General features: G+C 39.4%; 1 protein-coding gene across 1 annotated transcript in view; it reads right to left on the bottom strand.

Moving 5' to 3' along the window:
- Positions 1 to 1225: 1225 nt before the first annotated feature.
- The window catches only part of DEX1 (defective in exine formation protein (DEX1)), a 31598-nt gene continuing 19588 nt past the window's right edge, over positions 1226 to 13235 (bottom strand). Inside the window, exons 8-13 of the mRNA XM_088971208.1 lie at positions 8045 to 8301; positions 4057 to 4238; positions 2756 to 3039; positions 2499 to 2616; positions 2228 to 2410; positions 1226 to 2120 (exon numbers count right to left, since the gene is read on the bottom strand). Coding sequence (XP_088827334.1) covers positions 1803 to 2120; positions 2228 to 2410; positions 2499 to 2616; positions 2756 to 3039; positions 4057 to 4238; positions 8045 to 8301 — 1342 coding nt within the window. The 3' untranslated portion in view covers positions 1226 to 1802. The remainder of the gene's footprint in view (positions 2121 to 2227; positions 2411 to 2498; positions 2617 to 2755; positions 3040 to 4056; positions 4239 to 8044; positions 8302 to 13235) is intronic.

Raw genomic sequence — 13235 nt, 5'->3', positions numbered from 1 at the left:
GAAGTTCAATTCCGTTAAACTAACATTGCAGTGTGAGGTAAATATGCATTGAAGTCCAACTCCGTTAAACTAACCTTGCAGTGAGGGGTAAAATTATAAAAATGCCTTCTGTTTCTCTTTTTTCACTATTCATCTTCTACTTTTGGACTTTGGACTCAAACCAGTGGTGACAAAGTAAGTTCACCCCGGACTGATCATTGGAGGTAGTATCACTTTTGGACACTTACTTTTCTGCTGTTGGTTTACATCTACCATCCAGAGTCCAAAGGTAAACGAAAGCTGAATAGTGAAAAAAAAAGTCAGAATATGGGCACTTTTTTAATTTTACCCCTCACTGCAATGTTTGTTTAATGGATGTATCTTTCTAAATTCTAAGAGTTAAAGTACTAAAGTGGCGTATTCGAAAGTTTGGGTCCTAAAGTGAGGCTATCCCAAAGGCCCCAAAGTGTAGGTAAAAACAAAATGCCATGTTTCGACTTTCAATAGAGGCTCGCATGAATCAATAAAAGAAAGTCTGAATTCACAAAACTCCCCGGTGGAAATACCCAGTTTTTTAATCTTAACCTTATACCCATTATATGACCATGGTTCTTCTAGACAGTAGACAGGATCTTTAATCTTAAGTCACGGTGTCCAAGAACTGTCGGTGCCCCATAATTTACATGTGGCTCATGTAGAGATCATGGCTCATGGGTACCAATATCCATTGCCTCAATAGAAGATTAATAATCCGGAAAAAAAATCTAAAAAAAACACTAACGGAGGGGAAAATCTATGATGCCGAGGAGACATGATACGAGAAAGGATTTGACCAATTTGGTTACCACTTTTAGGGATGGTGGTTTAAAACCACATACCGGGTCTCAGTTAGTTTTCGAGTGGATACTACATGCCCTCTTTGTAAGCAAGCACAGGAAACTCATTTCAGCTGTGCATCTGGATCATCTTCGAAATTGTAAATTTTTATTCATTGGGGGATGTTCTCAATGCATGGCTGGAACGTGCTGAGAAGTCGGTGTGAGGTGCGCTCTGTGAGCAGATCTGAACTCCTTGTTAGACATTTATTCCCTTGATTTATTCTTTATTTTTTGAAAAGTCTAGTGTTTGTGATTCTCATGTATGGATGTAGAAGGGGGAGGGTTGGATTGCTTATGTTAGATCCAATTTCTATTCCCATATGGATTTGGATAGAACTCAAAAATAGATTGATTTAAACATAGTAGAGTAGTTTGAAGTTCACTTATGTTTAAGAATTTTGATTCCAAGAAACAAGAATTAGATGAGTGTGCCAAACACTTCTGCAAATTCCGAAGATGAGAATTCTCATAATCCATTCTTCTCTGAAAGTATTATGAGAATCAAAGTTTTCAGAATTGATGCCAAACAGGGCCTTACCCAAGCGGTAAAAAAAATCCCCAACTAAAATGCTCTTACTGAAAAAGTTGTCAATGACCCTTCAAGGAACAAAGACAAGTAGCTAAAAACAAAATATCTACTTGTTTCATTGATATTCCTATGGGATTGGGTGTAGAAAGGATGATCAGGACAATGAGATCTGAGAACTATTTTGGTCTCAACCAAGAACCAAGTTTACTAACCTCCCATTTTGTGAATTGCCCCAGTAGCAGGCAACACCATACCATCTGCGACGTTGGTTAACTTAGGAACCATTCACTAGGTTGTTAGTGAACTTGCATCAAGGCCCAGCAAGTAGCACAAACCCTCAGCTGTAATGGCACTTGGTCAAAGAACATTTCTTAGCTTCTGGAATCAATTTGTGGTTCAGCTTCCACTCTAGCATATCATAGGTCAGTGTTCCGTGAGAAAGATGGCAATGGCATCGATTCCTGAGGACGGAGTATAACAAGCACACCAAACATCCCAAGCATTGGAAGAACCAGAAGCCACTTCAGCAATTTGTAGAAATGCATATGGAAGGTGAGGGAAAATTCATCTGAGAAGTAGAGTCCATTCTTATCAACCATCTCCACCAAAACTGTGCCAGTTGTCCTTACGTTCACTGTAGGAAGCTTTATTCGATATTTTCCAGGTTGAGAAAAAACCTGGTTGATTGTTATCCGCCTCTCTCCTTGGTAGTTTCCAGGGACCAATAAGGTTGTCTGCATTATTTTTTAAATAAAAGCAGATAATAACAATTAAATTATATTTTCGTGATGAGTAACTTTAAAACATATTTTGTAGTGGTATTGCTTCAGGAAGTGCTTACAGTGACATTATAAGGCGCTTGAGACCCTGATGGAAACCTGTATCTGTCTATAATCTCAATCTCTACCCAGAAGTTCTTGCCTTCTTCATCACGGAAAGCTCTAGATGTATGCGAAGCATAGACTCCTTCACGGCTGTACTGGTTTGCAATATTGTTCATTCCCTGATTAGGTGATCTCCACGCCTGAAGAAAATAAATAGAAAGATTCAAAACAAAACTCAAGGGGAAAATCCAGTAATAATAACAAGTTGAATTGAAAATTTTATCCTGCCTTGAGGGGATGATGAGGTGCAGGAGTTGAGAAGCAGAAGACGTTTCCATTCATGGTTGTAACAATGAGATCAAGATCATCTCCACCATCAACATTGTCTGCCAAGACCATGCTATATCTGTTGCATAAAGATTTAAAATAAGATACATTTTGAAAATAACAGAAAAAGCAAAAGACAATTTTAGAGTTCTCTTTCACTTTTCTATTTCCACTTCTTTTTATTATGTTATAGCATGAAAGGATTAAGCACATCTTACGAAGTCTCGCCAATATCAACAACATCAGCACAAGACGTGGGCCCATCAATAAGGTACAAGTAACCATCAAATGATGTTGTAACAAGAGTGAGTCCCTTCTGTTTCTCTCCCCGTTTAGTTAGATCAACCAAAAGAACTTGATTCATCACTCTCCCGTGAGTGCGGTACGGATATGGACGGACTTGTGACCCATCCTTACCACTGAGAACATATATGTTCCCTGATAGTGTTGGAACCACAACATCAGTGTGACCATCTCCATCAACGTCACCAATTGTTGGACCCTGATTGACGTGTTGATAAATAATTTATCAATTGATCATCAAAGCAATGCATGTCCCAAAAGAAAGGAAAAGTAGAAAAGATAAAACAAAAAACCAAGACGGCAGTCAAGCAAAATTAACATAACACATACTACCTTGAAATGTAACTTTGTTCTCTTGTGAATTCATCTACTTCCCATAAAATGAAGATAGAGTTGTATTTAAATTAAAGGTGACCTGTTATATTGGTGCCTGACCAACTCAACAACTTATTACCGTCTCAGAAAGTAACAGTTCCTAAATTCTACTTGCACAGTAACATAATATTAGTGAACAAAGATACCAGCAACAGTTCCTAAATTCTCCAATTCCATGAAATCACCTAGGTTAGGTAGAAAGCATGAATGGCATTAATAACAGGGAATCTAGGTCAAATCCAAATGCAATTGCGCATTTAAAAACCACAACAATAATATGATTCTAACCTCCAAGTCCACTTAGTTGAAATTAGCAACACTAGCAGAAGGACTAGAATATCCTTCACAGAGAACTTTCATATGAAATCAACTGTGAAATCCTACAAATTTATATTAAAACCTTCATAGAACGAATCGCTGAAAAAGTTTAGTTTACCTGATATTTGAGATTTTTACAAAAAACAATAGATTATTGACATCCTCATCTTTATGATCATTAATCTATAAGAAAAAAAAATCTAGAGGTCATTTATCAAAAAAAAAAAAAAAAAAAAAAGAAGAAGAGTCTAGAGATCAAGATCTTACATGAATGGGAAAAACAATAAGATAACAAGACAATATGTCGCACACAGTATTATATGTCAACCCACATGGTGTCTCAATTCGTAAGTTCTCTGGCTGGTTATAGCTGAGACTTGGGATCAAATCCCACTGTCACCAGGGTTGGGGGTTATGGGAGTAGGGGACAGGGTACCCCCTGTTGTGTAGCCCCATACCCCCAAATTTGAGATAGGTGCCCTAAAGTTTAAATAATAAAAGAAGTTGCCTATACAGAATTTACCTGTGGCACAAGACTTTTTAAATGTGTCTCCCAAATTTCTTCACCTTGTGCAGTCCAAGCAGCAACATTTCCGTGTGTATCAGTTGTAACCAGCTCAATTTTGCCGTCATCATTGATATCTGCTGCAACTACAGCTCCCTGAATTTCAGCCATCTCAAGAGGAAACTTTTGTCTCACCTTGCCTGGGTTGATTTTATAGGTATTAGGCTCAAGCTAGTTTGCATAAGACAATCAAATCTTGACAAATACACAGCCACTGCACATTGCTCCTGTTTGAAATAGCTAAAGATACAAAAAGCAATGAGCATTCTAAATTATAAGGTAACAAACAGGAGGGGAATAGCAAATATTGCACTTTCATATCCTCAATCTGGACACACTTTTGCCTAGGAGTTAGAATGAAGGCCTTGCCTTCATCTATATAAGGATAGACAACCACGTGTTGAAGCCCATTCCCTTTTCTTTTGTCATACATAGTTTTCAAGGCGCCAAGGCAAGGCTAGGCGACAGGGGGGGGGGGCGCCTTGTCACCTAGGCGATGGATTTTTATGTATAAAACATAGATCCTAGGGTAATTCCCTAGGTACCATAACCATATTTCCTTAATAATTATTCATAAGTTCCACCAGAAAAGTATAGAGTTCATGTTGAAGTATAGAAAAGCAACATATTCATGAGAAGAAAAAGAAGAAGGAAAAGAAAATTAGTAGCTACTACTACTACTACTTATTGGTTCAGATTTTGAAGGTCTTTGAGGGTTCAATACAGCATTTAGCAGTGTTTGTGTTGATTAAACCCTAACAAATAAGAAAATAATAAAAAGAAATTAGTATATAAACACACAAAATGAATATTTTTAGTTTAATAATGTCTATTTTCTAATTATAATGTCAAAAAATAAAGAATAAAAAAGTATTTTATAATAGAAAGTACAAAACTGCTTGGCAATAAGGCGAGGCAAGCCTCAAGGGGCACCTTGTCGCCTAGGCGTCGCCTTGACAACTATGATGTCATAGGCCCAATGCCAGGCCAAGTCTGGTCCAACTTGGGCCCACACTATTTTTTTTCTCAAGTATTACACAACATATAATTTAAAACTTCATAAATAATTAAGCTTTCAATATTTAATGCCATAGACCCAAACCCAGCCCAAGCAGACCTGGGCCCAGGCTTATATTTTAGAACCAAAGTCTGGGCCCGAGCCTGGGCTATAACCCTTATCATAGGTGCTAAAGCCCAGCCTGGCCCACGATCACCCCTATAGCCAGTGTGTATCATTCTTCTATTTGTGCATGGGTATATAGACCTTAGCTCACATTAAAGTGGAATTTCAGAAACTATCATGTTCCATGTATTAAATGTTTAAATTAACAAGAAAAAAGTTAAATGTCACTTAGTAAAATGTTACATGGACTTCTATTGTAGTTAATATTTCTCTCCTACATTTTCTCCCATTACACTCCCCCTCTCCTGTGACAAGATGAAAACCTATATGCACTCCCTTCCATGTCATTCATGTATGTTAACCATGGAAATTTTCAAATCAAGTTCTTCCTACAGGGTCAACAGCCTCTTTTAGATTATTACCTATTTCCAAACATCCTTACATTTTCTCCATTTCTCTTCGACTCCTTTGAAGTTTGAACCATACTTGGCACACACTAATAATACAAAAATTCAGCGATTTATGACAGTATCTAGGACATGTTACAACAGTTAAGGGTACAACTAGAAACTTTAGATAATGCCTATTTTTTTAACTGAAACTCTAAGCCACATTAAACTTGAATGAATTGTAAAAAATTTTTGTCAAAAAGAAAATATTTTCAATTTATTAACCAACAATAAAGGTTATATTTGTCACAGATGAACAATCCACCCTAAGTAGTTCCAATTGACATTTCTTAGTCAGTATATTAAGGTAGGTCAAATATAAGCCTATATAGTTGAAACTTGAGATAAAAAGAAATGCACAGAATGACTGGACATTTTTAATATCTATAGCACATTAAATAATATGAGAGAGAGAGAATAGCTTATGATGAAACTTGCTTCATGTATAACAAAGTTATGTAGCAGAGTAGGGGTAAGCCTAGAGAATCATTCAAAAATGGAAAATTTTAACCTAAGATTATAGGGGTTCATTGAGCTTTATATTTCACCATTTCATCTGGAGTCGGTTTTCTCCTATCTTTAAACACTTTACAGAAGCCAAATAACATTTGCCCTAAGGTTGTAATGCAGTATGCAGCCAATTCATAGCAACTACAAAATGTTAATGCAATTAAACAACAAAGAACTAGAAAATCAACGGTTTACATCATTTAAGAAATTCCTATCACCCTGAATGTTGTTCTCAGAAAGGTGCAGAATATAGGGGTCCGTTTGGTTGCGGAGAAATACTGGGATGAGAAGGGATGGGATGAGAAAGGAAATTTTATTTTCTCAGTTTGGCATCTTATGTTTGGTTGCTGAGACCAATTATTCCGAAAGATTTGTTTTCCAGTGTTTGATTGTTGAGAAAATTTTGCAAGATGCTTGGTTTCATTCCCCTTCAACCATTAACAACGGTGGAACATGAACACCCATGGTTGTCTTCTATATTCCCCTTCAACCATTATCAATGATGATGACAGAAGTTTAGCAAGGTTTAGATCTGCAACAATAAATTGTTCTACTTAATAGCAGAGGTTCAATGATAACAAATCTGCAATAGAGGTTTTAGTATATCTGCAACAATGGTGATGGCCAAGAAATCAGGAATGCCTAAGAAATCTAACCAATATATCATGAAAAAAATTACAAACTTGTTAGATCTGCAACAATGAGAACAGAGGTTTAAGCATATCTACCAATATTTGGTTGTTGAAAGGCTAAGAAATCAGGGATGGGAAGAAAAGCAACGAAACTTTAGAGAAAAAATACAAAAAAAAATTTACCGGAGAGAAACGGAGCATGGATAGGTCTTACCTTCGTTGGAGATGAAAAACAGTGATTGGACTCTTTGGCAGTTGGGGTTCTGAAGCTTCTAGGAAGAAAACAACGAGGTTTTTGAGAAAAAAAAATACAAAAAGAAAAGGTTCAATGAAAGAAAAGGAGGAGATTCCATGTCTTAACTTCACTGGAGATGAAACAACCTATCGATAGGGTCTGAATCTCGACTTGGAAGATAAAAGATATTGAGTTCTCAGAGAAAAAAAAAATACAAAATGGCTCAAAAATGTGAAATGGAGATGAAGATGGAGATGGTGAATGAGGTCTTAGAATTGTTAGAGGTGAAGAAAACATTGGTTGGAATTTGATCGTAGGGACATGCGAATGGGGATGACACCTTTGACAGTGGTTGGAGGTGAATGGAGATGTCACCTTCAACATTTTTTCCCACCGACTTCTCATTGTTTTCGTTTCTCAGCGGGGTCGCACCTATCTGGTGAGACCCCATGTCTCTACTTTTGGGATGTGAGTTCTCAACCCATCCCATCGTTTCAACCAAAACAAATGAGAGAAAATAGGAATCTTATGTGAATATTCCTATTTTCTCATCCCGGTTGCGGCAACCAAACATACTCTAAAGGGAAAACTGAGAGAAAAGATGGATTCTCTAGCAAGCCAATGGATTTCAACCAGAATCATGTACCATAAATTAGAAAGTCCCAAGCCAAGTCAAATAAGTATTGTGTATGAAAGATCCATTATACCAAGCCCAAGTAAATGCAAGGATCAAGGCTTTTATAAACTGAAAATTTGTCTAGCATGCCAACAATCAAATGGTTAAAACTGGGAATCAGATAAACAATCACCAAGAACTTCTAGACAAGAGTAGGTTACATAAACAACTCTAATGGAACAACCTATTTCATAAAGTATAACAATCAACATGAATCTGCAAAATCTGCAGTAGGAATGAAAATTTGATTTGACATGATCATATTTAAGTGCACAATGACACTACAAGCAATAATAACATCCATATAACATTAAAAATTACCATGATGATCCAGAACATAAAATAAGCCATAGGAAGTTCCAACAAGAATGTCCAAATTCCCGTCTCCATCCAAATCAACCACAGTTGGTGAGGAATATATGTACGCACGGAAATTTCCAGTATCTGTACTTAGATCTAGTTCTGCGGTCCATTTGACTTGCCTTGTATCAAGATTGAAAACTACAATAGAACTTGCCACATATTTTCCAATATCTATACCCCCCAATTCTTCCAAATTCTTTGGGTTGTCATAGTACCTGTCAGCTTACAAGTGACCAATTACTACAGAATCAAAAAGAAAGTAATCCATATATACACACAAATTTTTTTTGATAAATCCATATATATACACTTTTTTTTTTTTGATCAATAACACTTTCATTAATTCATCAGTAGAAAATTTACAAGTGGAAGACAAACACACTTATCTTCCAAGAATCACAAAACGCTTCAAGAAAGGAAAAAAGAAAAAGACACTAATGTTACAGCTTAGCCCAAAACAATGAATCCCTTTCTGCCCCTTGTTTAGCTAAACCATCAGCTAGGGAATTAGCCAATCTTTTAATCCAACATGTATTCACTTCCATCTCCCGCACCAGCCACTTGAAGTTCCTCCTCTCATTATTGTACTTCCATAAATCATTTTGATATTTAGTCAGCCACCCTATCACCACCTCTGAATCCCCTTCAATTATGAGTTTCTTGATGTTCAATTCCTTAGCTTTCCGGACTCCTTCCATAACTGCAAAGATCTCAGCTCTAAGGGAGTCACCCACTCCAATTGGGCCTGAGAACATAGCAGAGATGACCCCACTTTCATCCCTAAAAACACCCCCGATCCCCGATTGTCCCGGGTTTCCCCTACTACACCCATCAAAGTTTAATTTCAAGAATCCACTAGGTGGGGGGGTCCAAGCCACACTCATTACTGACTTGGTCTGCGTGCAATTTGCAATTTCACCCCACTTCCTCAACATGTCATCCACAGTGTAATTTGTGAATAGTTCCAAAGATTTCAGCCACTGTACCGCCCTAATATGTATGATAGCCCTCATATCTACTACTCCTCTCTGAGTTTCTGAGAATATCCTGGAGTTTCTTTCTTCCCACAGTGTCCAACATACTACAGCCCTTAGTCCTCTCCACATTGTCCTTCCCCTTTTTATCCGCCACCTGAAAAAGGAAGGGGAGAAAAGGCCTTGCAAGTCTGATGGGGGATTCTAGTTGCATCCAAATAAGGAGAAAGCCCAATCCCAAGTTGACCTCGCGAAGTGGCAAGACACCAATAGGTGAAAACCAGTCTCCCCATCTACTTTACACAGAACACACCACTGAGGTGACAAGCAAGTATTGGGTCTCTTCTTTTGGAGTAGATCACCAGTGTTGATTCTTTCCAGATAGGCTTCCCAACAAAAACTACCAACCCTAGGGGGTATAGCTCTACACCAAACCTCACCAACAGGGAAAGGGGGAAGGATAGGACTGGTGGACTGACTTAAGACTTTGAAGAACGAAGCACAAGAGAAAATGCCATTGGGGGTAGGTGTCCAAATTCTAGAATCCGCCCTAGTGGGGTCTAAGACAATGTTATCAAGAAGTGCAATAAGGCTCGAAATACTGTCGAAGTTTGAGTCCCTCAAATCCCTTCTTAGACCCAAGTTCCACCCAATCCCAGAAGTGGAAGAGGACGGGGTGGTGAAAGACGAGATCGACTCACTTTTCAAATCAGAAAGAGCATACAAAGACGAAAACCGATCCTTTAGAGAGGCACTCCCCACCCAGGTTTGTTCCCAAAATTTTATGGAGTTACTGGAATTCAAGTCATACCTGATATTAGGGAAGAAAACTGGTAGTAGGTCATGAATGGCTTTCCAAGGAGAATTGCTTGTGGCCCTAGCTCTGATTCCAGCGTCCCATCCATTGTGCTCCAACCCATGTATACTTGCCACTATTCTAGCCCATAGCTTCTCTTTCTCCATAGGAAACCTCCACAACCACTTCCCCAACAGAGTCATATTCCTTCTCCTAATACTCCCAAGCCCCAAACCACCACATGACTTACTCCTACACACTATCTCCCAACTAACTTTATGATCCCTCTTCTCCTCTCCCGGCTCCCACAGGAAATCTCTCATTAGCTTCTCTAAACTGTTAGCAATCTTCACTAGGATTTTAAACACCAACATGAAAAAGAGGGGTAAGTTAGCAAGCATGGCCTTAATTAGTGTAGTTCTCCCACCAAGAGAGAGGTAGTTCTTTTTCTAGGATACCAGTCTTTTTTCAAACCTTTCCATCACCGGGTTCCAAAAACTGTCTCTCTTGGGATTATCACCTAATGGCAACCCTAAGTAGTTCAAAGGCCACCCCGAAACTTCACACCCCAACACTTCAGCACTCTCCCTGATCTCTCCCTCCTCCAAATTCACCCCCACTACACAGCTTTTCCCAAGGTTAACCTTCAAATTGGACATTTGCTCAAATAGTTGTATAACCGACTTTAAGTTCCTGATAAACCTCACATTACCGCCTTCACAAAACAGAATCGTGTCATCAACAAACTATAAGTGAGTGAGGGGGGTTTCCATCCTCCCAACTCTCCAGCCTCTAATGAGCCCTCTAGAATCTGCTCTATGAATCAGTTTCCCCAAAACCTCCGCAATTAGAATGAACAAGAAAGGAGAAAGGGGGTCTCCTTGTCTTATACCCCTACTGGCTGGAAAGAAATCTACCAATGTCCCATTCACTAGCACTGAATAATGACAATTCTGAACACAACCCATGATCCACTTAAACCATCTAGCCCCAAACCCGAATTTAGTTAAAACTTTCCTCAAGAAATCCCAGTCCACCAAGTCATAAGCCTTTTGCAAGTCCAGCTTACAGACCACTCCCTTCTTCTTATCCCTCTTAAAGTTCTCCACACTCTCATTAGCAATTAAAATTTGATATGTAATTTGTCTTCCACTCACAAAAGCTCCTTGATAGTGTGCAATGATATCTGGCAGTACCTTCTTCAGCCTCAAAGACAACACTTATGCAATGATCTTATACAAGCTATTAACCAAGCTAATTGGCCTAAAATCTTTCGGGTGGGATGCATCTTTCTTTTTTGGAATTAAGGCTATAAATATAGAGTTCACACCTAGATTGACAATTCCTCTCCTGAAAAACTCCTCAAACACCCACAAGAGATCATCTTTCAAGATATCCCAACAATCCTAATAAAAAGCCATTGTGAACCCATCCGGCCCTGGAGCTTTTGTTCTATCCGTAGAAAACACAACCTCCTTGATCTCTTCTAGATTAAAGCTTCTTTCCAACCTTCTCCTATTCTCCACCCCTACATCTGGCCAATCCAAACCTTCTACCCACACCCTTGTACTCACAGGCCTTCGTAGAATAGATTTGATGCTCCACACAGGCCCTGGTAATCTCCTCTTGTTGTACTAACTCGACTCCATCTACCACCAATTTGGAAATAAAGTTCTTCCTTCTCCTGCCATCTACTAGAGAGTGGAAATACCTAGTGTTTCTGTCTCCCTCTTGCAACCATTTACACTAAGATTTTTGCCTCCAGCTAAATTCCTCCTTGTGCAGGCAGTCCTCTAACTGTCTTCTCAAGTCTCTCCTAAGATCATTGTCTTCCTCTCCAAATTCTCCCCTTTCCTCTTTAGAGTCAAGGCTTTCAATATTATACATCAAGTCTCCCTTTCTTTCTTCTATCCTCCCGAACTCCATCAAATTCCACTCCTTGATTCTTGCTTTCAAGAATTGTAGTTTCTTATGGAATCTCTTCCCCTCCCACTCCACCAGCGGGTTACACTCGTGCCACCACTCCCTCACTTTGTTAGGAAACCCTGGATGAAGTAACTACATATTTTCAAATCTAAAGGGGGTAGGACCTCCACACCTTCTTTCCTCCTTACATATGGGCCAGTGATCCGAGGTCACCCTTGGGAGAGCTCTAGAATCTAAGGTTCCCCAATGTTCTTCCCAATCCAAAGAGAACAAGAATCTATCCAGCTTAGAGCAAATGGGTCTAGATTGGAGATTTGACCATGTAAATGCCTTATGTGCTAGGGGAATCTCTTTAAGCTCAAAGGCATCCACAAAATTGTTAAACTTCCTCATGCTTTTTGTCACCCTCTAGTTAACCTTATTGGACTCCTCCGAGAATCTGATCACATTGAAATCCCCACCCATGCACCAAGGCCCATCCCACAACCCTCTAACATCTGTCAGTTCCTCCCACAGCTCCTTTCTCTCTCTGTAGTCATTCGGTTCGTAAACATTTGTGAGCACCCACATATAATCATCCCCTTACTGCTTAAACTTCATGGAAACCGAGTACTTTCCGATCAACTCCTCCAGACCTTCAACCACATCCCTCTTCCACATTGTTACAATCCCCCCGGAAGCACCCCATGATGGAGTCGCCACCCAGCTAATCCCCCTGGCTTTCCATACACTCCTTGCCCACTTGTCATTAAACTCCATTCTCTTAGACTCTTGCAACAGCACAATGTCTGGGTCATACCGTCTTATTACCTCTTTTATTGTTGCTCTCTCCTTTGCACTCCCAATTCCCCTCACATTTCAACTAAGAATCTTCATTCCGCTTCTTTTTTAAAACCCCTTGCCACCTATCCACTACTTTCTCCCTTTCCTTCTATCTCCTTTTACCCCGAGCTTCTTGTCTCCTTCTACATCTCTCTTCAATCTCTCTACTTCACTCAATCTCCTCTTCTTTGTTATGATTTGCTTCTTCCTCTTCTGTAAACTTTCTTTCAACTCATTCAAATCTTCCAGCCTACAACCTAACTTCCCTACAAATTCTGCTATCGTGTCTTCTCTCACCGAGTCCTCCACCCCTACCCTTCCTACAGAATCCCCTCCATCTCTGTCTACTTGCCCTTCCTTCCTCTCCTCTGGTCCCACCTCTGTTCTTTCCTCTCCATCCTTCCTCCCTTTCATGTTACCTCCCTCCTTCCCTACTCTCTCCCCGTAATCCTCTCCATCTCTACCGTCATTCCTTTACCTCCTCTCCACTAACCCCTCCTCTCTTCCTTCCTCCCCTTCCCTCCTCCAGATTAGCTTCCCTTCCACTTCCTTAAACACTCTTTCAATGATTTCCCACACTTTTCCACTCCCATACCTTTCTTCCCACACCTTCCCACATTCCTTCCTTCCC

The sequence above is a fragment of the Nelumbo lutea genome, chromosome 2 (assembly GCF_056320005.1).
Source record: "Nelumbo lutea isolate HS-2025 chromosome 2, American lotus-T2T, whole genome shotgun sequence".
Lineage (NCBI taxonomy): Eukaryota > Viridiplantae > Streptophyta > Magnoliopsida > Proteales > Nelumbonaceae > Nelumbo > Nelumbo lutea.
The sequence above is the reverse complement of the archived record's forward strand: the minus strand, read 5'-3'. Positions and strand labels throughout refer to the sequence as shown.